Source organism: Ursus maritimus, unplaced genomic scaffold, assembly GCF_017311325.1.
Source record: "Ursus maritimus isolate PB19 unplaced genomic scaffold, ASM1731132v1 scaffold_13, whole genome shotgun sequence".
Classification (NCBI taxonomy): domain Eukaryota; kingdom Metazoa; phylum Chordata; class Mammalia; order Carnivora; family Ursidae; genus Ursus; species Ursus maritimus.
In genome coordinates this window covers 55,156,576-55,182,358 of record NW_024423675.1, presented here as the reverse complement: position 1 = coordinate 55,182,358, position 25,783 = coordinate 55,156,576, and the positions used below count along the sequence as shown (strand labels likewise).

Below are 25,783 nucleotides of genomic sequence, written 5' to 3'. Positions count from 1 at the left end.
TCAAAGAAAATTCATGAAAGAGAAGGACTCTCCGGAATCCGATTTGTCAGTTGACTAGGGTACTCTAGGTGTGCAAAGCAGTCCTCTCAGTCTATAGTGGAAGGAACTGAGATCTCAAAAGGGGAACTATTTTGGCCCCTGCTCTTCAGTGCAGCTAGGTCTGAGGCCTCGGGTTCTCTTCTCTCGGTTACGTTGTTCTGTCTCTAGAGTTTAACTCCCCAAAGAGTGTCTGAAAACCCAAATCAAATCAAGCTCAAAATTGCTGGCTTTGATCATTTTTCTGACTTGTTTCTGGATTATTTGCTTGTTGAAGAGCCACAAACTGCAAACTTACTTTCAGCCGAGCAAGCTGAATGCTTGAAAACTCTCGAATACCATTCACTGAAGGAACGAGTCGATTATACAGCGCCTAAAAACACAAAACAAAAATAAAACCCCACAAAAGCTTAAGAGCCAACTATGAACTTGGATAATTCACAGGATACGACAAAGTATTACATTTATAACCAAATTGTTTAGATTAGAGGCCCTATTAAAATTCTTGGCAAACATAAACGATGTAGCCTTAAGTTCTCTCGTTTTAATAAATCTGACTAGATCTGAAAGAAGGCACATTGCAAAGACTCAATAAATATAAATATTTCTTTATCTACATAGCCTCACAACCATCAAATTAATATTTATCTATATTTGGCTTCCAAAACTCACAAGGGATTACTTTCATTGGAGGAAGTCAAGACCTTCGTAAATATGCCAGGAAGTCCCATTTTTATCCATTTCCTATGTCTGTGAGGAATTAGCACCTGGTACTCTATCTTCATCAGGTGTGTGTTTACGTCAGCTGCATGCACCTGAAGCCCAACAAGGGGGTCTACTCTTTCACAGCACATCTAGAATGGCTACATGTAACATTACAGTCTTAAAAAGATATCTTTCCAATCCTCTTAGGACAGACCAGAGATTGCACCTTTGGACAGAATGAAGAGAACTGGTCTACCAACTGCCTTTAAAACTGAAGTCCTGTCTCAAAGAATATTTGCCTTAAAACGTATATGTAACCTAATTCCCCCAACAACATGGCAGTGGTCACAAACTCATTTGAGAATCTGACCAAAGTATCGATCTTCTCCCCAAGAAATAAGGACCTACAGAGTTCACAAAATACTTAATACAATTCAGACAGTTTACAGACTCCAAAGGTTTCACATGAACTCCTTAAGAATCCAGAAATCCCAGGATAAGATGCCCAAAAGGGCCAACAAGGAAACCTTCTCACCTTATCAGTTTGAGTGTTCTCGTGCAAAATTCTTGTGTCAATCGCGGCGGCCAGCAGATTATTGGCAGCAGTGATGGCGTGGATGTCCCCGGTCAAGTGAAGGTTAAACTATAAATGACAGGAAAACATCTTTCTACTGGTCTCAGACAAGCACGGCAGTATTCCAGGACTTTCTGAATAAATAAACTATTGCACTAATTACACATACCCTTATAATGAGCTAAGTCCACAAAACAGCCTAAATCAAAAAATCAAAGTCAGAGTTTTCCACTTGACAACAAAGAACTCTTAAGGGGACTGTTTCACCACAAATTCTTTCATCTTTCGTTCTTGGGTTAAGGGGGAGACATTCTGATGGCCTTAATGATCAGTCTCCTTGTTTTCATGCATTGTTTTGATTTAGAAAATAGTGTCATATCAAATATACTTGAAAATGAGGCAGGGAATAAACTAAACAGTAACAATAGAATAATATAAAATATAACAGAAAGTCTGAGAAGTAAAAAAATGTATCACCCTCAAAATTCTATTCTGTCTTATGAGCATGCATGTTTATTATTTGTAGACTCAGCATATATTTGGTAACTTTTCATTTAAGGAACTTATTACTGTGTCTTTTAATGTAATAATCGTGTTTATATGTAGTTACAGTTCATAGGGTCTCTATAATGGAGTAGCTGTACCAAAAGTTTTCAGTCTCCTATGTCCAGATATTTAAATTGCTACCAAATTTTCACTTTTGCAAAGAAGGCTACAATTACAAAGAATACATGCAAATAATTTTTTAATGAGTTGCTAATAAGCTACATATTTCCAGCAGTATGGTTACTGGATTAAAAGATCTTGATAATACCATCAAAATTGCTTTCTGAAAGAACTGAAGTACCACCCCCAAAACACTAGCTGATCAGTTAAAACTTCATTTTATAACATAAAATATATGATCAGTAGAAAATATGAAAAATTACATATGCATATTTTATAAAATTTGTAATTTTTAATATCAAGATCGTAACACCGTAACAGCTTACATCTTGGCTTTTTTTTTTTTTTTTCAAGTAGGCTCCACACCTAGTGTGGAGCCCAAGATGGGGCTCGAACTCATAACCATGAGATCAGGACCTGAGCTGAAATCAAGAGTCAGACAATCAACAGACCGAGCCACCCAGGTGCCCCTACACCTTAGCTTTTATACTTAATGTTAATATTACTAGCATTTTTACATCATTGAATAGTCTTCAAAATATAGTTAATGTAATATCCTATTAGTAGACATTTAAGACTGTCTCACCAATTTTTGTTTTTTAAAGATTTTATTTATTTATTTGACAGAGATAGAGACAGCCAGCGAGAGAGGGAACACAAGCAGGGGGAGTGGGAGAGGAAGAAGCAGGCTCATAGCAGAGGAGCCTGATGTGGGGCTCGATCCCATAACGCCGGGATCACGCCCTGAGCCAAAGGCAGACGCCCAACCGCTGTGCCACGCAGGCGCCCCTCCCTCATTTTTTTTAATGCTACAAGCTGTGTGAAAATACTTTTAAAATTAAATCACACAGGCAGTTTTTGCTTAGGAAAAATTAAACATGGATTTATTTGGGCCACAAGGTATGATAGTGTTTTTAAGGCACTTGATACATATTTTTAATTGCCCTCCAGGAAAGTTTTACCAACATATGCTTCCTAGAAGTGTATCTCAATCTCTCACTGCTAACATTTAGTATTATTATTATTTAAAAAAAATCCAACTCTGTCAATTTGGTAAGTCAAATAACTGCTAGTAGTTTTAATGTAAATTAATTTGATTATTAGTGAAAATAATCATCAGTTAATAGTTCTTTTTTGATGTTTCTATTGAATCCTTCCCCCATGTTACAACTGGCTTTTCTTTCCTGCTGCTTATTTGATATGCACTGGGGTGTCCACTGGCTCCAAACAGGCCTCTCTTCTTCTGACCACAACCCCTTTGCCCCCACAGCTCTAGCCACGTGGCCATCACCACCCCCCATCCTCCCTTTCTGATCCTTTTTTTTTTTTAAGTAGGCTCCACATCCAGCGTGGAGCCCAATGTAGGGCTTGAACTCATGACCCTGAGATCAAGACCTGAGCCAAAATCAAGAGTTGGACGCTTAACCACCCAAGCACCTCTCCCCCCATCATCCATTTCAATAAATGACTGTGGAGTTGCTCAGCCCACTATCCTGGATGTCCTTCCCCTTTCTCATGCCCCATATCTAATTCTGCAAACCCAGCAACACGTCTTACATCACCATCATCCTTTCTGCATCTTCACTGCCACCACCCTGGGCCACACTACCATCTTTTTCCTAGGCCTCCTTACTAGACTCCGCTCTGAACTCCTGGTAGTTCTTATAAAACTCAATTTACACTATATTATTACTTTGTCAAGATCCATTCAAAGGCAGACCATGATATTCAAATAATATCCAGGCTCTTGGCCGTGAACCTCATAGCCTGAAAGAGGTGGCCCCCACCGGTTTCTATACCTCACTCCCTCCACCCCCGCTGGCCCACAGACACACACGCTGGTGGCCTCTTGTTCCCTGAAGAGACCAAACCCCTTCCTGCCCCAGTACCGTCCCCCGAGCAGGTCCCACTGCCTGGGATTCTCTGCACAACCCTGGCTCCTTCTCACCCTTCAAGTCTTAGTATTTTCACTTTCAATTCCTCAACCCATCTGGAATTTATTCAAACATTTTCCCATGATTGTTTATTAAGGTTATCTCAGTACACATTGTCTATTCATATTCAGTCAACAAACATGGTCTGAGTGTCGGGCATTGTGCTCCGAGCTGGGGATAGAGAGATGAAGAAGATACGGCAGGTCTTCGAATTCAAGGAACAAACTGCCTGATTGTTTCTGGCTTACTTAATGGTCATAAGGTACTTACAGCTATCATATGCCTTAAGTTTCCCCAAGTCTGAGCCATGCAGCTGATGTCGCATGACAGCAGAACACCAAAGCCCTTTGAATATCTGCGCAGAAGTTCCGGAGCCATTCCCCTGGGCATGTTCCTTGTACTCCATATCCCCACCCTGACCTCCTGGCTCTGGTTCATCCTGGCTTGTGAATATTACTCACCCCTGTTCAGATGGGAGGCTCGGGGCTATCTTTTCAGCAATGCCTGGCAGTATTCTGTCTCACCCCAACCCCAATACTTGACAAGTGTCCAGATTTTCCCTGTAGCTTCCCTGACACTCAGGCCTCCATCGGTAAACCCCTTTCCTACTCATTCAACGAAACCAACAAACACTCCCTAGTGAGTCTCTACTGTGTGCTGGGGACTGTGCTAAGTGCTGGGTCTATGGCCTCTGACTCACCACGGTCTACCGAACCGGATGAGAGAAACAGAATATGCGGGGGTCAGGGGGTGGAACAAAACCCAGAGAAGGGCAGGCTGGGGCAGGGAGGGCAGACAGGAAGGGAAGAATGCTTCAGGCTTGGCATCAAGAGACGACAGGGCAGGAATCCACAGGGAGTCTGACAAGGTGGGGAGACGGAGGGTGGCCCGTGGGGACCTGAGACAGGGAGGCTGGAGGGACGGCCGGAACAGCACACAAGGACCTGTCACGCAATACTGCACAGACCATGATGGAGTGACCACTGAAATACACCGAACAGGAGAGCAACTGGCTCAGACTTGGGTATTGGGAAGATTTCTCAGGACCGGAACCAAGAGGCTGATGCAAAGAGCAGAAATGATGAACCTGGTCAGGTGGTCAGATGCAGGGGACCAGGGGGTGGTTATGTGGGGGCAGGAGTTCTTGTGGGAATAAAAATGGACACCTTTGGCCCTTTTTGTCCATTTTTCTTCTCTTTGGAGTCTCACTTTGCCCAACGGAGGAGTCCAAGTCCTCCTGAACTGGGCAGTATTACTGATGACTGATGGGGAGATAGGTCTCCACTCTCTTATCCAGAAGTCTTGGATCCATGTGGGGGTTGGGAATCAGAATTTTTGGCAATTTAGAAACATAGTGTGATATACCTCTAATTTTTTAATAATACACACGAAGCAGGGTCTAGGTCTGCACCTATTAATCAAATCTGCAGCGAAATATATGAATATTTACACCAAATGGCATAGACATAAATAGCTCAGAACAGTAAATGTCAAGTTGTGCCACAGTAAGTCATGCAAATGTTTTTGGTTTTCAGAGCCTTTAGGATTCTGGGATTGAGGATAAAGAACTCTGGGCCTGGGCTTATGGGGCCCAGAAAAAAGGTTCCAGGAAGGAAAAACGGTGACACAGGACATGTGTTCCACTGAGCTCTTACCTCTTCCATGGGGATGACCTGGGCATATCCGCCACCTGCAGCTCCCCCTGAACAACAGAGCAGGCACCGTTTGAAATCATCCACCAAGTACGGCCACCCAGGATGAACAGGGTCCTAGAGACAACGGCTCCCCAAACCCAACAGGAAAGCATGCACCCCCAGGATGAAACAACACGTAATCAAAAATATTAGCGGTCAATCAAAGCAGAACAAAAGGGGGAAAAAGTCCCGACTTTGTCCAACTATGAAATGGAAGGACTTCAGTTTCTTGGTTTAAAAAAAGAAAAGGTAAAAATAATATAGCAAATGTCATTACAGCAAACATGAGATTATTTTATTCCTTTATTCTTAGATCTATGCAGCTCTGTGTTATCTAAACTGCACGTGCTTGAAGTATCAAAAAACTTTCTTCAAAAAAATCCACCTGGTGAACTCAGACTGACACATTGTAAAATTCAGTTGATTGATTTTAGGTAATAGCATGTGAGGTTTGTTACGCTGATTATCCCTCAAAATAGTGAAGTTACTACACTGAAAATATTTCACTTTCTTAAAACAAGAGTGACACCTCCCGTGTCCTATTGTTTTACAGTGTACCGTGTTTTTATATGCTATCCCATTTGGTCCTCACAACCCAGTAAGCCAGATATTATACACCATTTTGTGCTTTCGCTGATATGGCTCGGAGAGGTGACAACTGGCTAAAGGTCACACAGCGGTAAAAGACACGGCCACAAATAAGACCACAGCCCTCCGCTCCGAGTTTAGTGTTCATTCCACTGCATAACGTATGACATTCTATGAGTTATCAGTACTTAATGAGCTAGGGCTTATTAACGTCCGTGACAGTAACATAAATATCATCCTGCTAAAAACCACTAAGTGCCAAGAACAAATAGTAATTGCGGCAATAAATGCTATTGTTATGTGAGCTGAAGAATGACCTCACGATAAATCCCCGGAGAAGGAGCAGTGAGTGTGAAGGTGCCAGATGTGGGCCCAGCACAGCCAGACAGAAATTTCACCACATCTCTGTCCACAGCCGGTCAGTTTCCAGAGCTCGGCAGGCCTGACGGCAACTTTGATGGGATGAGCCCTCGGGCCCAAATGAAAGGCTCTCTAGCTGTTTGGATGGAAAGCCCTTTCTCTGTGGCAGGGATGATAAAACACCAATGAATGGAAGAATCGCAAAATGGCCTGGCAAAAAAGTCCTGATGAGCTCAAAGGCTTCCACCCAGGGCTGGAGTGGTGAGCATGGGCCCAGCGACTGCTCCAGGGAACCAGGGAAATGGGTTTCCTGGGGGGTTCGGCTGAACCCCCCCCACCTGCAGCCCCCTCTGTGGGGATGAGATGTACCAGTTTCCCTGATAAATTTTAACTCCCTGTTGATAATGTTCTTTCACAACTTTTCTCTGTCCTAGATTTTGCTCTGAAAAATGTACCAGTTGTTAAATCAAGTACCTTTAACTCCAAAAGTTGGTCCTTGAGAAGGCTGCCTGAGACAGGCAAAGGAGTTGATGTTCAGGTGTGCAGTCAATGCCTGTACGAGCCCAACTGTCACTGTGCTTTTCCCTTCCCCAAGAGGGGTGGGTGTGATCCTGGTTTGGAGGGGGAAAAAAAAAAAATTTAATAATATTTCCTGAACAATCTATGCAAAATCAACCTAAGGTACCAAAAGCAAATCAGAGGATATTGGAAGAGAACATGCCATCCCAAAATTCACTTACTATTTCAATTTTCATGGACCTTTATAGTCTACCCACATGACACAGGCCGTGCTTAAAGCCAAGATACAGACACACCTTCAGCAAGAGACCAAAAAAAGAAAAGGTACTCAGCAGTGATAACATTCTCAGCTTTAAGAAATGGCACAGAATTATCCATCAAATGGTTTAAATAATTAAGACAACGTTGTTTCTTCTTGATGGGGGATCTGGCATTCATTCTTCTAGGGCCATTTACTGGGGGCACAATGTAGGCGCAAGGCCTTCTCGGTGATCCACGGCCAGACTCTCAGGATTGGAAGGCATCCAGTTGTCCTCATTCATCCATCTCCTTCTAGATACTAGTGTTCAGGGCTTGTCTCTGCCATGTTTCAACACAAACAGTGATGAGGCTCATTAACTCTAGGGGAGCCCGTTCACTTCCAGTTTTTACAGTTAGACAGTTTTTTGTCCTAAAGAAGAGATGTCTGCATTCCTGCAGCTCCTGTCTCATGAAGTCAGACATACTAAACTCTATTCCTTCTCATACAACAGCCCCTCAAACATCAGGGAAGAATTAGCCCAACACTACTCAGCAGTAAGGAGAGCACAACTGCTCCGGATGGTGTTGACCACAACGCCCTGCAACACCAAACATCACACAACAGTCACACCATCACAGCATCAAGCAAGTGGACCGGCGTGTATTACATTCCCAAGTCAGGACCCATAAAACTGTTCCTCAGCATACTCTAACCACTGTCCCAAGATCTAAAAACTGTCATTGTGGCTTACAGCTCGGTCTCAAATGAATTAGATGGTGCCAGTGAGGTCGTCCAGGATGCTCCATTATGACGAAACTGATAGTCAGAATTTTCTTTCTTTTTTTTTTTTTTTAAAGATTTTATCTATTTATTTGACAGAGACAGCCAGCGAGAGAGGGAACACAAGCAGGGGGAGTGGGAGAGGAAGAAGCAGGCTCATAGCGGAGGAGCCTGATGTGGGACTCGATCCCAGAACGCCGGGATCACGCCCTGAGCCGAAGGCAGACGCTTAACCGCTGTGCCACCCAGGCGCCCCGATAGTCAGAATTTTCTGACCTACAAAAAACCTAGTGATGTGACCACAAAGAAGTAAGGCCCTTAGATATATCATCCCATCCCCAACTACCTCAGCCCACCATGGCAATACAATCAGTCCTTCTCCCAACAAACATTTATTAAGTACTACCAGGCCACTAGATCCTGGGGAGATAGTGGTGACCACATTGGACTCCATCACTGCCCTCCCAGAGCTTACAGCTGATGGGAGATATGGACAGATCCACCAGCAATTCAAACGAAAGTGATAAACACATAGGACAGGAACTTGGCAATGAGACTGTGTCACGAGAGCACATGGCAGGAGGATCTGATAAGATCTGGAGCATTAGGGAAGCCTTCACAGAGAAAGTAACAACTAAGCTGAGAGCTCACAAATGAATCAATGTTAGCCAGATAAAACTGTGGGTTTGGGGTAGTTAAAATGTGAGGTTCCGTCTTTATGCTTATCGGGTTCTTTTTTATCCTCATTTGATTGATGAGGAAACTCAGGCACAAAAAGGTTAACTCACCCAGGGCCACACAATTAGTAAGCAGGAGAGCTGGACATCAAAACCAGGCAAGCCAGCGGACTTCCCCAGGTTACTTCTATGGATAGAAATGGTCACTGCTACTAACCATTACTTGGCAATATAAAGCATGGGAACAATAAAGATCACTCAGAGTAAACACTGTACGAAGAGAGATCAGGACAGAATTGCCCAGAACATGTTCTCTTAAGGAATGGTTAGAAGAAAGGAAAGGAAACTCAGAAGGAGCAGAAGAGAGAAATCTTGAGGATGAGGCAGGGGTGTGACAGGGGAGTCTCTGAAGGGAACCACGGGAAGTACGCACAGAATCACATGCCACAGAGATGCCTGACGCTAGGTGAGGGCCTGGCAGCCATCCCTGCGCAGAGCAACAAGGTCGCTGGTAGGGAGCTGGTGTGCCAACCCAAACACGCTTGGTGAAGTAAACCTCAAACTCCTCAAGCCACACGACCCTTGGTCATTGTGAAGACTCAGTTACAAGAAAGTGTTTACGCGTTGAGTCAACTTTCTCTTTCCTCAGTACAACAAGAATAAAAGCAGTTGGTCAGCCACAGGCATCACGATCTTATGATAGCCTGAAAAGAAAGCGTGGTATCAAAGATAGGGTGGATTAAGTACTGTACTGACCACTTACTGTTTGCAAAGGAATAGGTGGTTTACTTCAGTGTGTCACATGAAGAATTACATTTTCATTCCCAAGGATGTGCTAACATAGCTGCTGGAGACAGCCCAAAGCAGACACACCCAGAGATGACCTCCTCAGAACTTCAGCTAACCATCCAACTCTTAATTAGAAACACAGGACCGCTGAGCTTTCTGCCAACTAATACAATTCAAGAAAATCAAAAAGCAGGAAGTATTTATTGGGAGCAATAAAAGGAGAGCTCCACTAAAAATTTTATTTTACCTCATTCCTACTCTTGATATCAGACTTGGGTTTAATTGTCCCACTATCCTTAACTTCAACTCCAAATTATCAAGTTGACTCAGAAAACAACAAGCACCGTGTTAACCTAATTTCTTTTTTCTATAAGAGCTTCGAGTTTATGGAGAGGGAACTGTGGTTTTTGTTCATTCTCTTTCTCAACATCTCCCCGCAGCTTTATCTGCTCCTCTCTATGTCCCAGAGCATTTAATTGTGTACTTATATAACTTTTCTGAGGGCATCGTTATGAGCTTCCTGACATGGCTGTCCTGCCTACCAGCCCACAAGCTTGCTGAGGTGAAGGACTACGCCCACTCTCACTGCATTTCTGTCACCCGCCCAGGCACACGGGAGCAAAAAACGCTTGACAAAGCAACGCTGTCTTTTCTAAGATACATAGGTTACTGTCAACTACAGTATCCATGTACTGAAGTACTCTGTGACAGTTTAGACACATACTAAGTTTACCACTTACTCCAAGGTCAAAGAGATTGCTTATGCAGATGGTAGTGGTAAAACTGTGCACAGTTCTCAAAATCGAGAACCGAGAACAGTATTATGGTCGTGAGCCACGGGTCTACCCATGAGCTCCGAAACTACCCGCTCAAGCAGCACAGGAATATACATCACCCATCCCAGGCATCTTCCTGACTGGGAAGTTTTTAAAAGCTCTTACGCCTGACAACAAACTCTAGAGTCCAGCGGCTTGTGTTACCCATCACACTTGACTGATGTGAGCAGTTCAAAGGCCTCGTCAGCAGTGGTTTCTTCTAAATACCTTTGTTTTATTCTGCAAGTTGCGCAGATAGCAAAAACCTCATAGGTATTTAAATAGTCACCCAAGGCAGGGAAACAAAAGTCTTAAAGTCAGTAAAGGTTATTTTTACACTTACCAAAGGAATGGTTTGGAATATTAAAAGAAGAAAAAATCAGATGAGGTATTTGGCATTCTATACATGAAAGAAGTAAGGGATAAGGCTTTTAGTTATTTTTTTCATGTGAAATTCAGTCTGTTCACAGACAAATTTGGGCTGCTTTTTGCACTGCTCTGCCCGAGCAATTCAGAGAAGTTCTACAAACTTGGGCACAGAAATCGGTGAAGGGCCCGGGGAGCCCGGCCTGCACACACATTCAATGCCCTACAGCTGCACTCCGAGGCAAGTTCTCAAACAAATTCCTTTTCATTAGTGTAACTGGGAAAATATGTAAAACTCAAGAGCCCCTAAGATTCTTTTGGCATACTTCCCTGAACAATTCCCAATACTTTTCATTTTGTCAGGCAAAGCAAATACAGTGATGTATAGGTGTAAATACCACGCGATGTGTAGCTGATGGAATACAGATGATGCTGATGGAATGAGAAACTCTGAAGTTTGAAGAACGGCTTTTAAAAAGAATTAATCTGTGCCGCATTTGGGTTATTAGCAGATTTTTTTTTAAAATCCCATTGTTTTATATTTTAATTCTACTGTTGACACATTTAAATCACATTTATGCATAAGTTCAAACATACAACCACAAATATGTTATTTAGGTTTCTTGAAGAATTACTTGAGTTTCTGAATTCTGCTAAAGCACAGGGAAAGACTCATGTTACAGTATTCAGAAATAAAAGCAGGACATAAAATGGTATTTATAGCATGATCTCAATGTGTAAAAAGGATAGATATAGAGAGAAAATCCTGGAAGGAAATATAAAAATTTTTTAACACTTCCGAGTCATGAGACATTTCGTTTTCTCCTTCTTGCTTTTCATTACGTTAAATCTTTACACTGTAAGCCAGTATTATTTCCAGAATATATATTAAAAAAAAATCTTGCCGGAAAAGGAAATAATTTTCCATTTAATGGAGGGGTCCTTTCTATTTCTGAAGAAGCAGGGACAGCGTGTGTAATGGTTTAACGACTGTCACTTTCCATTAACTGATGTGACCAAAAGTAAAACTATGGAGGTGGTTTTTATTGCAAATGAACTTTTCATTTTAGATTATAAATAAAATGTCTGGTGTTTTAAACTGATCTCAAACATCCAGCTATTAAAAAGGCAGCTCACACACTTATAAAATATATCATTTGGTGTTTGTGTGGGTTACATAGTGTGGTATATATTTTCTAAAACCCTTCAGGCTTTCCTGCAGATGCAGGTTACGTCTCAAAATCCTACCCTCACAGCTTTTTTTTTTTTCCCAATGCAGTTGAAAGGAACACAATTTAATTTTTGTTCCTTCATAGATCTTTGTGCTATAAGGAACATATATACCACAACTTCAGAAAAAGAACTGTTTTTCTCTTGGGGTTAAATCTGTACTGGAGAATTCAGGTTTCATTTCATTTCTATGGACAATACGACAACCTGGCTTCTTCAGCTCAGATGCACATACGAATGCTGGCAAAGAGACAAGGTGGGGCAAGAAGCAATGTTCTAATGGGCACGGACCGACATACAGCCATAACCTGGGGAAGCCAGGCTAGCTGTCAATCTCCAGCATGTGGCTGGAGGCCAGCCCTTGACAGGAGGACTTCAAGTTAGGAATCTGATAATAATACCATCAGAGCTTGTGTTTTGTAAGTATCACTCCTGTGTTCCCAGCTAAGGGCAGGGCCACGTGTAGATCTGTGTTTTTATTTCCAGTATTAACGAGCGCCCACAAGAGTGAATCACAGCCACTCCATATGAAAAATTACTGCCTGATTCTTCCTTGGTATACAGAGAGCGCATCCTCCTGAGTTTTCCTTAAATTTTCCTACCTTAAACAGGGGGAGAAGACCAGCAAATCCACCTACCAAAATCACTTAGAGCCTGGAAAAGGGGAAGCAAATTTGTGGATAAAATACTATATTTACTTTTGAAGTTCTGAATGTCCCAGAGTGTATTTCTGAAAATAAACTTGTATCAAGCACATTTCAGAAAAGCAACACTGATTCTGTGTGTGCTCCAAACCCTGGGACCCAGGGGTCCCTTATCCCATTCCCCAAGTCAGCTGGCTCCTTTCACACATCTGGCCCTGGGGGTGCCTGTAGGTGAGGCCAACCTTTCCTCTCAGCATGGAGCTTTCTTGCAGCTCCAGTTACGGAGACATTAGGGGTGGGGTCCTAGATTGGAAAGGACCCCGGTAGGACTGGGAGTCCAACTGTAGTGAGCCTGGAAGCCTGAGGGAGGTTTAAACCACAGGCAAGGCATGAATTCCTTAAAACCACAACCACTGAGTGACTCTCAGAGCCCTCGCTGTCTATCCTTCCAAAAGAGGGACAGAGGAGCTGGAGAAAGAGAAGGGAGAAGGGGAGAGAAAGAAATATATGAAGAAAGTATTTGGCCCCTAAGAAGATGAAATTATGGATTGTAGTTTTATCTTTCTTTGTAGTTTTAAAACACTGAATTTAAAACCTCTAGGGATTTTTCCCAACGAGGTCACTGGGCAAGTATACAGGTGAGCATGCGCAGGGCTGTTGATTCTAGCACTGCCTATAGTGGCCAAACCTGGGAAGCAATTTAAGTCCCATCAACGGAGAGTTGGTTAAATAAATTGTGGCACATCCTTATGATATTTTCAAATAGTTTTTTTGGCTGGAATATCCTTGAAGAATTAGCAGCATGCTGAAGTGTCAGCCACGGAGCCAGCCGGGGCTTCATGGTGCCAGCCGGGGCTTCACGGTGCCGGGAGGATGTGTGAAATGGAACCCACCCTCAGCCTAGGCATTTTTACTGCTCTGTCCCCCAGAATCTAGGATGGGAACAGTGGAACGATACGCAGGCATGCAAACTGATCACCCAGCTCTATACGGACCCGCACGGAGTGAGCTAGGTACACGACACACTGCTGGATAATCGCGCTGCGTACAGAGCAGCCCGGGGAAGATGGTCTCAAAGGTTAAGAGCCCCTGCCTCTGGGTGGTAGGATTTGGCATGGTTTACTTTCTTGTTGACACTCTGCTGCATTTTGGAATAGCTTTATGAGTAGGCGTGACATTATAACCAGATAAAGAAACAAGGCGTTTACATTACTAATAAAATATGTAAAAATAAAGCTAAGCAAGAGTCAAGTCCAGTTGTAAGAGATGTCTCTGCCTGTTAACAAACAGGTTTTTGTGCCTTAAGCCTTGGCCTACAGATCATCGGTAAGTCACTGCAATGAAATTTCAAGACAACAAAGGAATTTATATGGTCTCCTGATGTCCCCTCAGGTCACACTGAAAGAATATTTTAAATCCCTTGTTTTCGATCATTTTTCAGCCTGTGAACATATTTCTTTTTTTAAAAAGAGGGAAAATAAACACCCCTTTTCACAAAAAGTCTGCATTTATTTTCTAAAACGATCAACACAAATGAAAATGGCCCAATATTAATTTCAAAGTGCAAGAAAAGAGAAATAATGAACTTTCGTAATGCAAATACATAAATAAATATTAAGGATATTAACAGGAAAATGTTAAGTTTCACACAATTATCTGTACACTTCCCATTAAAATGTTATTTCTGAGTAGAACACAAATACCCCCTGCCCAGTTCAAAATATTTTACTTTTAATTCTTATTTTGATTTTTATCACAAAAAAAAAACTAAATGAAAAATCCACCACAGAACAAGGATGATCAAAAACATAATATGAAAAACAAAAAAATAAAATACTGGATTAGGAACTCGTTACACTTTATATATTTTGTGGAAGAGACTAATTTGTTTTGCACTGAAAATGAAAACTTACCTCATGTCAAATGAAGGAATGCCAAGTGAAATGGACAAAAATGTCAAGCTTGAGAAAAGAATGGATGTGAGGGGTGTGATGACAGACAGAAATAGGGAAGAGAGTTTTATAAACAGGCCTTCTTAGTAAAATAGATTTTAAAAGTAGTCTTACCCAGCTACTAAAACGTATTTTCCATCTGCTTGATCCTTTAACCTTTCCAGCAGGGACAAACGTACTTTGGCTTTGCTTTTGCCATGGATTTCAATTTCATCTGCAAGCAATCCTATCTCCTTGGCAAGGACTTCCACGGCTTTTGGAGTCTGTGCTCTTGAAATCTCAAGATCACTGCGGGGAAAACACATAAGAGGCAAGAGTCTCCTCAGCTTAGGTGGTCAGTGCGGGAAGTGAAAACAGCTATACGCCATGCCAACAATTCAATCAGAGCAATTGCTTTGTCCTCTGTCCCCAGCAGTATTAAGCACAACTGCTAATAAGTAATGTGCATGAAGAAATGGTATCTTTCTTTAGGGAAGCAACTCTTAAAATCTCATGAGGATCGTAGAATTCTGCCCAGGTACAAAGATAACACCAAGACCATAGGAGAGAACTGTATATTCCTTGTCAAGTACAGTGCTCTCTGTGGCTCATCCCTGTCTTCGGTAAGCATGAATAGATGGGTCATTGCATAATGCTCTTACTGGGCTAGCCGCATGTGTCTCTTGGCTATTCAAAAATGTGGAAATGCTATTTTGTTTTATCCATGTCCATACTTTTCCCTCTCTTTTTCCTACTTTGAATCCAAAATCACAGTTCAAAATATTTTATTAATTGCATAACCGTCAGTAAAAGGACCTAGTGCTTGAAGCTTAACTTCAAATACAGGAAAGGTTTGGAACACCCAAGTGTTACTGGGCAAATCGTTTATCCTATTTTACTCTCAAGATGAGAACACCACTGTTAAGCTGACAGGAGTACTATGAAATCGGCCTGTGCTAAACTTCTCAGAGAGTCTTTTGGGGCTCCTGAGCTCAGCTCTTGGTTTTAATAGGGGCTCAGGCCGTCCATTTGCTGGACTGAGCCCCTGTTTGAGAGGAAGGCATGGCAGGCCCAAGACAGAGCTGGGGAGAGCAGGCATCAGAGACTCGGTCGGTCATCAGGGTTGATACCTGGGGAGACAGCAGTGCCCTGCCTCAACCCTGGAGCCCTTTTTTGGGGGCCCAGCCGTCTCCACTGGCAGGAGGCCCGCTGCTCTGATTTTTCTTTCTTTGCTCCTGCTGATAATCGACTCGAAGCCCTCACACTGCTCTCTGTTCTCCACGACCCCATGGAATTCTGACCTGGGGCACGAGGTAACAGTAAACTCATTTCTGCATTTTCCTTTCCAGTTCTCCCCCTCTCCCTTCACTGCCTATGCTCCCACTTCATTTTGCCTCCCTGTCTATACCTTTTTTCTCTTTCTCTCCTCCCCAAATCTCTAAATGGAAATGCCGACTTTTGGAAAACCTCCAGAGCTTTTTCCTCACTAGCTAAAGAGTGACAGTGACATTGTTTTGATTTTTGAGGAATTTATAAACTACTCAGCCTGTCTCCCCCCACCCCATACCTCAGAAGTCAAATTTGGTTCAGCAATTAAAACACTTCTTCCCCCAAGTGGAATTTATTTAGATTTATGCAAAGACTTTGGTACACAGTCTGGCAGAGTTTACCTCAATTTTTTTTTCTCACTCTCTATAAGTAGAACGTACTCATTTGCTTTTAAAAACTAAAGTCCTTTAACAACATAAATAACTTAAAAAAATTAAGATACTTGATGAAACATTGCACAACAACAGGGGTGAGTGACATTACAAAACACAACATTCCCCGGAATTTATGTATTGATGAACACAGAAGGTGACACGATGTTCAGTCTATTTCAGGGGTGAACACATAGCCGGATGGGTAGAATGGAACCGTGAGCGTTCAGCTGCAGCCCAAGGAAATGGATCAAATCTCAAAAGCAAGTGGTTTATCAAATGAAAAATTCATCAATTCCTGGAGGCTTTATCTATGATGTGTTCTTTTCAGTGCACTGTTTTCCAATGGCATTTGTGCATGCCTGGACAAAGGAGGGGGGGCCCGATTCACTGGAGAGGGGGGCAGCCAGGGCGACCCACGATGAGGCTGCAAAATACATTTCTCTGGCTCTGATATCTTATCTAATGAATTATCCCTGCACTGCGTATTTCCAAATTTATGCAGGGAATATATGGCTTGCACCTCATTAAATGCTACGCCGAAGAAAATACCCATCTGGAGTATCACAGAAAACCCTGTCAGATAGTAGATATTACTATGATCTGAGGAAAGCTGAGCTCACTTCCCACATAGAATGGGGTTTGGTTTGGCTGGTCATTTACCCCCAGCATAGACACCCACGTGGCCGTGAAGACCAGGCTGACAGATGAGTTGGGCATTTCCAACACCAAAAAGCATATTCCAAACATCATATTACTGTATTTTGTCAAATATAAGACACCACTATGTTATAGACCACTAAGAAGAAAAAACAATGCCATGTAATACAGGATACATCACCAACAGTAAAGGACATCCTGACTTCAGAAAAGAAAAAAATAAACATCCTAGAACGGACAGAATATGGTCCACATATTCTTTGGTGTTTAATTTTTAGGGCTTAAACAATAGAATAAACAGTGCAGCAATGTGATTAGAGAAAATTATCCACCATCAAAGCCCTAATACCGTGAAGCGTGCCCCCACCCAATGGGTAACTCTGGGTATCTGAGGCACTTTGGTGGCCTGACGTCACTATAAATAAGTCCCACAAATACCTCGGGACGGGGGAGAGAGGCTGGAGTTTCAAGCAGTGAAGTCTCCATCTTGCGTGCTGCTGTTCACGTAGCCATCTCCTTCCGCTGCTGACCATGTTCTTCAAGGGACAGAAAGGAAAGCATGTTATACAAGTAAAGGCTGAATGACAGGGTATGTAAACTACGAAAATACCGTTCAGAGATGTTACGTCGTGAAAAGGATGAGAGTTGCACAGTAACCCAAGTGAACCTCAGGAACACTTTAGTTCACATGTAATTAGCGCTGTAGGTTCATCTTACAAAGGAAAACGTGAGACACAGGTACTTATGAGATAGGTTAAGTGTTTGCTCAAGACATCAAGGACTAGAATAAAATTTTAGAGTGTGTTCTTCCTCTGAGAAGAGAAAAATGAGGGAAATGTGAGACCGCATGAATGATCAGCTTGGATACCTAGCTTCCAAACTCTGCAACACTGTTTCAAGTTTAATCCTTTTACAGTTGGTGAACAGAACCAGAGCCCTGAATTGTTAAATGGTGATACACAAAGAGAGAGAAATAAAATTTGGCTTAGGTTGCAATGAGACATACAATCCTTACAGAAAGATATTATATCCCATTTGGAAGTAACAAGTTTATTTTTATTTTTTTATTTTTTAAAGGGGGGGGTCCCTGTTTGTTTGTTTATTTATTTATTTATTTATTCATTTTTAGTGCGCTCTCTGCCCATTGTGGGGCTTGAACTCACGGCCCTGAGATCAAGAGTTGCATGCTCTACCGAATGAGCCAGCCAGCGCCCCTGGAAGTAAAAAGTTTTAACTGTATACACCATGTATGTAAGAAAGAAACTAAAACTTGCTTCTGCTTCATTCCACTGTGGCAGGAATTACAGACTCTGATTTCTCTCCTGATAGCCAAGGTCACTGCCAGCAGAACGCATAGGTGGCGAGTTGAAGATCTTGGGCTTTGGGTCATATAGATGGTCGTGGTTTGAAAAACAGTCCACAAAATCTTTAATACTCCTGTCTTCGAAAGGTGAGCTCGATTCCCTTTCCCCTGAATGTGAACTAGACTGGTGGCTCGCTTCTGGCAAAGAGGAAACAGGGAAGTGGGGGTGGGTGACTTTGACAGCTAGGTCATAAAACCTACCATGCCTTCCTCCTTGCCTTCTCCTTTGGGTCACTCATTCTGGGAGAAGTTAGCTGCCCCATCATGAGCAGCTCTTCTGAGAAGTCTGCATGGTGAGGGTCTAAGGCACCTTGCCAACAGCCATGTGTGTGAGCCATCTTGGAAGCGCGAGGCTCCGGCCCCAGTCAAGCCTTCCACTGACCTCCTGATTTCGACTGCATGAGAGACCCTGAGCCAAAACCATACAGCTGAGCTGTTCCCAAATCTCTGACCCACAAACACTGTGAGATAATAAATGCTTATTGTCCTAGGTTGCAAAATTTGGGGGATAATTTATTCCACAGCAATACATAACTAACAACAGACCCTGATTTGGGTCACCGTCCCACACTTGTCACGTCACCAAAGGCAGATTTTTCTAACTTCCATTTCCTTGTCTACCAAATGGGAATGCCATTATCTTCCAGGGCAGTTGTAAGAATTAAAGGACATTATGTGCGTAAGGTGCTTAACACTGTGTCTGCTCCACAGAACACACTTGCAAAATGTTAGCAACTATTAAACAAAGCTCTCAACTCACAGATTCTCAAAGAGCTGTGTCAAACCAACCTGAATCCGTAGAGCTGCAGCAAGGAGACTCACATCATCTTCTGCAATGAGACCATTAAAATGCACCCCAAGAGAACCACATCCATGCTTCCCTAGAAAAAATTCGAGGGGGGGGAACAGACTTTCAGGATACTGTCATTTACAACCAATTGCTCCTAGGAAAAAGCCAGGGCACTGAGTGATGCTCTCCTTTTCAACCAAGGACTTTATGCTGTCATGCACAGCTCCAGGTGGGTCCCCAGTCCCTGGCACAACCTTGCGGCTCTTGACCGGCTTTAGAGTAGACTGGGTAAAAATCGTGCTTCTACCTCTAACCAGCAACTGTGACTTTGGGCCCATTAATTACTGTGGGTAGTTATAACCCCACACAAGTCTGTGAGAATTGAATGCGACACCAAAGCGCCTGGCATCTAATGTGTAGGTTTAAATGATACATATGGAATAAAAGCAACTTCACTTATGTATACGAAATCTAAGAAGGGGGACTCAAACACAGCATAATTGCAACCAAAGTGCCAAAAGTGTGAAAGATCAGGCTTTCTTTGATAACTTTAAAAATCTCCATCATAAAAGTAATAGGACCAATTTTCCGTAGAAACTGAGGAATTGTATTTTAGGATATTAAATTTTAGGGATGACCTGGTTTTCAAACTACAGAGGCATTTATAAGGATTCTACTTCTCCCTTCGTCAGTTGGCACTTAAAAAGGTTACAAAAAATAAGCACACATGTAAAATGCTTTAGTCTATATCCTCCCTTGGAGAAAAGAAGCATTTCTAATAGCAACATTTTTGAATTAAGAAACAATTTCCCTCTAGTTTGGACCACTCTAGTTTTAAATTATCCATTTTGCTGACAGTCCTTTGCAAGAAAGAGCACAAAACACTTAAGAGTAAGTGTTTTGTGATGTTCTATAGTCAAATGTATTAAGGGTGTTGGAAAATCATATCCCTCCGGTATCGTTTCAAGATTAGCAACACTTCCCAGTTTGATAAATCATATTTAGGCAAAAGCCAAGAGTCTAGAGAATGAGATTTGTTTTGTTTTGTTTGAACCACGAGAGATCTGATCTAAAGGTCTTGTCCAACCATTATGGAAAAGAAATATGCTTCTCTCATTTTTCTATCTTTAAATGACAAGGAAATAAGAAAAACCTACATGCCCGGAGCTGGTATCAATGTACCAACGCACGTTCCCAGAACAGAATCACAAGTACCCTGTCATAAAAGTGATGTGACCATTCTTCCACAGAAACTGAGAAACTGTATTTTAGGATATTAATATTAGGGATGACCTGGTTAAAAAGTTCTGAATCCGGAGAACTTGAGGCAATGAAGATGGTAACTTACTGCATCAGGAATAACATTCTTAAAAAATTTCATGGCTAAAGGGAATCGAGAAAGGAAATCATTACCTCACCCCTCTGCCTGTGTAGAGGCAGGGCTCCACCCAGAGGCTGTCTACACTCCGTCCCAGGGGTCCTCTCCCAAACCAAATGGGTCTTTTCACTTCCCACTAAACACTCCCCGTTTACTCGTGGTTCTTCCAAGGACAGGTTAATGAATCACTTTAAAAGATGGCCTTTCATTTATAATTTTTTCTTGCTAACCAAACTTTCTACAACAAGAAAATTTAAGGCTAACGTGTCATAATGCTTTCCCTGGAAATCAGAACGGTACTTTCCCTGACAGGAGCTGTTTTGAGACCACCCTGGGAATTTTGCCAGAATAAATGAAATGGGAGGGACCAACACAAATTCTTCTTTGGTCTTCCTGCCATCTCTGCTATATGGAAAGGTTTCAGCTTTCTGCAGTCTGGCCCGAGGCACCCTTCTTATCACTAAAGCGCTGTATGAACCCATAGATTGAACTCTCAAATATTTTCTCATCCTCTAGGAGAACAAGTAACTCAAAAAAAACTATGTGAAGCTCTGAAAACAGGAAAAGCTAAAAAATTACAAATTAGTACAGATAACACTTTCAAAATCACTGGCCATTAGTTTTAAGTTAAATATATTCATCTCAGAGGATAATAGGAAAATACAATAAACAAAATCTTAATATAATGTTTGTAATAATGCTCACAAGGGTTGAACTCCTAGCTTAAAACATCCGAATTCCACTATCGAATAACAATGTCTTACTATTTTTTAACAGAATATAATGTAAGAATCTTCCAAAAAAGAAATATAATTAAAATATTAGTATCAACTTATATAAACAGCCCTTTTGAAATCACTGAAACTAAAGTAGGAAGGAATTAACACAGATTTGTATATTCTAAACAGCTTGAGACTTTTGTAAAAAGTCAGAACATTAAATGTATTATACTGAGAACTAGTTAAAATTAGAAATGAAACCTGGCAATAACATCTGAGTCCAAATCTTCCAGAATTTCCTGGGAAAAAAATATAAGGGAAACAGGTAATAGATGTAATGGATTTTAGAATAATTGGAGCTCAAAATTTATAAGCAAATATCCTTATTTTATTCCAAGGGCACAAAGATAATGAGTATATTACATGCGTGTCTAAGTTCTCTAAAGCTACGTTCTTACATTCTCAGAAACTCACTGGGAAGAGTCCTTCCCTGGGCTCGATTTTCAAATACAGGCTTACATTTTGCTAATAGGAAGTCTGACAGCTATTCTGTGTGCTAGAGGTGTGAAGACAATGAAGAGGAGGGAGGGGGAGAGGACCACTAGGTGGCAGCTCCCATGAATGAGGGGCTGTGAGGCGAGAGCTCATTTATTCCTCTCAAGAGCCTCATTCCCATCTTACCCACAAGAAAACTGAAGATCAGAGACCTTAGGTTACTTGCTCAAAGTCACACATCTTGTGAATACAATGCAATGAAGAGAAAACCAAAACCCCCCTCTTCTCTTTGAATAAGATCAATCTGACCCAAATTCCATGCTTTTCCCATTACATTAATCATAAAACCGTCTCCCTTCAGGGCCATAAGAGAGAAAGCTTAGGTCTCCCAGGCTCCCCGAGGTCATTAGCATAAACCCTGAGATACACCCCACAGTAAATACACTTATGCTCACTTAAAATGATGCTGTCAAATGCTCTGACCCACAAAATTCCTGTTTTGATCCTCTTCTCTGGGCCCGAGACATAAGACCAGCTTCTCCTTTGTCCCATTGGGCACATCAGGAAATACGTCTTAATAGCAGAGTATGAAATGGTCTTGCTTCGGATGCATTCTGCTCTTTAGCAAGCAGAGTGCTGCAAAATCACAGCTTCCGTGATTTGAAACTTAATAATAAAATATTAGGTATAGCTAGAAAACTGAACTTTAACATGTCCCTCTTTTATTTTATTTATTTAGTTATTTTTACTTGGTAAGGATTTATTAGCCAGTCATTAAGTCATTCACTTTCTCCACTCACTTCCAATAGATCAGATTTTCCCTTTGGCATCTCACAGATTTTTATATGCCAGAGTAAAGCACCATAGTATTATTCAGTGCTATTCGGGGAAGATACATGTCCCTCTTTTAAATCTAAACATTAGACTCATGCCACAGAAGAGTGAACAGATCCAGCAAGTTAGGTGTAATTGTTTTCTGAGCACTACTTCTGGGATACCAGCCACTCGAAAAATCTCTCCTGGGATTAGGTATTCAATAAAATGCCTCTATAGGATTACCTCATTGTAAATCACCACATCCCATCTATTTTTACGGGGTTGGGGGGAGTGGGATCCGTTAAGAGGAGTATGAAAATTTCATTATAAACCCTGCCTTCACCAATCACCAGTTTATTAAGAATTCTTTTGTTCCTAAGTGTGAATAAAAGCACCTTTCTTTTTAATAATGCTTTCAGAAGTCTCTTTAAGTTGGCAAGGGAGAAAAGCCTTTCTTCAATCTATTCAGAGATCAGATTTTCATACTAATCAAAGTTGCTAAGATTAAAACTGACTGTGGTACCTGGCTGGTTCAGTCAGTACAGTGGGGGGCTCTTGATAGGGTTGTAAGTTCAAGCCCCATGTTGGGTTTAGAGATTACTCAAAAATAAAATCTTTTTTTAAAAAAGGGATCTCTCTAAAAAAAAAAATAAAAACTAAATAAATAAGTAAATAAATAAACAAATAAATAAATAAAATTAAAACTGACTATCAGGAAATATCACGCTCTTTTATGAGTAGGGCTGACTGCAAAAATGTTCATCTATTTAATCAGTGGAGCATTTCTCATCTCTGTCTTTGCCTGCTCAGCCCTGTTTTTGAGTGGGGGACAAGTTCAAGAAGTCTTTATATCTGCAACCAACTTAAAACTGCAATCGATCAGAGCACAATTCTGAGTCCAAGTTTATTCACTCATTCGACACCCGGTACTGAGCACATACTAAGCCTCAGGTACTATTCTGGGCACTAGGCATTCAAAAATCAAGAAGAAGACTACTAGTACTAGACCAGACACACTTAAAATAAACTAACCATAGTCAGTCTACATACAGAATTATTCCGTCAAAACACAATGCCTTGGTCTTTTTTGTTCCCCCAGGAGGATCACTGCATTGAAATCGAGTGTTTTTATGAATGCCTTTAAAAACTAAAAGTCCTCAAAAGAAATGTATTAAAAATAAGGCACAGCTTCACTAAAAAAAAAAAAAAAAGTCACCTTCATATATTGAAACATAGGGCTCAAAGGCATTCCAAAAAGTAGCCCCTCCCTCCAGCCAGGATGATGCCAGAATTGTCCTAAATACATAAACTCTAATTTTGAAAAAACAGCAGGAAAACATAACAGCAAAGAAGTGTTCAGTAAAGAACATAAAGTCACAACTGACTTTCCTAATCTAAATTCTGGGCAGAGGAGCAAATCAGCCATGCCCATAATTTATGGGTTAGGCATTGGTTTTTTCAGGTGAGGAAAGTTATACCTCAACACTAGATATACTTCAAAGAAGTCATTTAGTGCAAGACTTCTGTTTGCTAAAAGGAGCAATGAATCCTACATTCACATTATATTATACCTCTAATTGCCTCATTCATCTGTGTGCTTTTCATCCAAGAGCCCAGTACCTGAATATTCCGGAAGATTCCTGGGAATCGTCCCTTACATCCTCCAATCCACCCCACCCCCTGCAGCCCCAGAGGGTTTATAATCTGATTGGTTAATTCTGGGAGGAGGGACATTTCCTAGAGTGGTGGGTCCATTATTTTTCTCTTTGAAGAAACAGTTATTTTATGAATTTCAGTAACATTTATAGTATCACATTGGTTTTTTTTCCCTTCTATTACCTTCCAATCGAATTAAGCTTAGTGCATTTTTTGTGGAAAAATGTAAAATGGTTATCTCAAGGTGACTGGATCAAAGTTTACACACACACACACACACAATCTAATACAATTCTCTATTTCACTCTCTTGTGGAGCAGTCTACGTTTTAAGATTTTCAAGATCTAGAACCCCAGTGTGGTCCTGGCAGAAGTGAAAGAGGGCCTCCACCCACTTTGGCTCAACTTCTGACCACCTTTGGGGAAAAATGCCGCACAACACGCCCGCTCAGCACGGTCCTCTCCAACGCTGAAATCTGAAGCCTGCGGGTAACAGGAAAGGAGGGTCTCTTGCCTGCACACGTTACGCGGGGACTTGGAAAGGTCGGCTAGGTACAGTGCAAAGCTCTCCTAGCCTCAGAGTGTCTTTCAGTGAACGAGAAAAGGGCATCCGTCTGGGCCTGCCCGACTGGCCCCTCGCCTCTGTGCCCTGCTGTGGGCACAGCTTGAGCTCCTCTGAAGGGAGGTCTTGCGTGGTCCCGGGCACTCCTGGATCCCCTTGGCGAAATACCATCCTCAGACCACCTCTGTTTCTGACAGTGACTTTCACACTGCCCTGAGGGGACTCTGGGGCTCCAGGGAAGTTTCTGAGGGGTCACTGCAAGGGGGAATCGGAGAGACACACAAGGGCTGGTCTCCATTCCCATCCCTTCCAGCAACTGTTTTCATCTGCTTTGACATGCTGAAGGTCATCTAAGATTTCCTTGGGAGAACAGATTCTGCTTCGTTGTACGAGACTGAAAACCACTATTTCTAGCATACCTCACACATGGACAAATTATCTCCTTCAGGTCACAAGTGACTGGACTGCTCCACGCTAGAGGCCAACAGGGGCACGTGTGCACGTGGGAGCAGGAGGGGGCTACTGTGGTTGGCGTCTTAGCTTCTCTTTGCCCGACCGTACGGTTTCAGTATCAGGTAACCCAAAAGTAGGCACATCAACATTCTGAGTTTCCTATCCTGTGCACGGATGTCGACGACGACCGACCTTTCAGGGATGTCCTCTCTTCTGAATAAGGTTCACGTTTCTCGTAACAATCTCACCTCTGTTCATCAGCAGCCCAACACCAATTTTAAGACATTTACCCACCTGAGAGGAAGTCATGGGAACAGTTGAGAACTGTAGTTCCTGGCTGTATCCAAGAAAGAGGAATCTCTTCTGGCTTGGGAGAGCCCAAGACCACAATATCAGCCTCGAGAAGCTAGAAAGAAAAAGAGAAACACCGCGCATGCTTTAATCTGTGGCAGAGACACGTGACTAGTGATCCGCATCAACGAGCTTCGATGCAATAGAGGACAACGCTCCAGAGGCTGGTGCCACCCGGACGACACGGACAGAATCACATCACTGATTTCCTAATGCAGCACCGATCAGCACCAGGTGTGACTACCATATCCCAGAAAGAAAAGACAAAGGGGCAAGACTTCCTCAGGGCAGT

General features: G+C 42.1%; 1 protein-coding gene across 2 annotated transcripts in view; it reads right to left on the bottom strand.

The window, feature by feature from the left end:
• The window catches only part of MTHFD1L (methylenetetrahydrofolate dehydrogenase (NADP+ dependent) 1 like), a 185,721-nt gene that overhangs the window by 128,869 nt on the left and 31,069 nt on the right, over nt 1-25,783 (bottom strand). The window contains exons 8-15 of one of the 2 annotated variants that reach the window (XM_040627959.1): nt 25,435-25,546; nt 19,062-19,153; nt 17,348-17,445; nt 14,685-14,858; nt 7,032-7,168; nt 5,571-5,617; nt 1,277-1,384; nt 335-409 (exon numbers count right to left, since the gene is read on the bottom strand). In XM_040627959.1, the coding sequence (XP_040483893.1) occupies nt 335-409; nt 1,277-1,384; nt 5,571-5,617; nt 7,032-7,168; nt 14,685-14,858; nt 17,348-17,445; nt 19,062-19,153; nt 25,435-25,546 (843 nt within the window). Of the gene's footprint in view, nt 1-334; nt 410-1,276; nt 1,385-5,570; nt 5,618-7,031; nt 7,169-14,684; nt 14,859-17,347; nt 17,446-19,061; nt 19,154-25,434; nt 25,547-25,783 lie in introns of those variants that run through there. The other variant, XM_040627960.1, reaches the window with a different exon arrangement.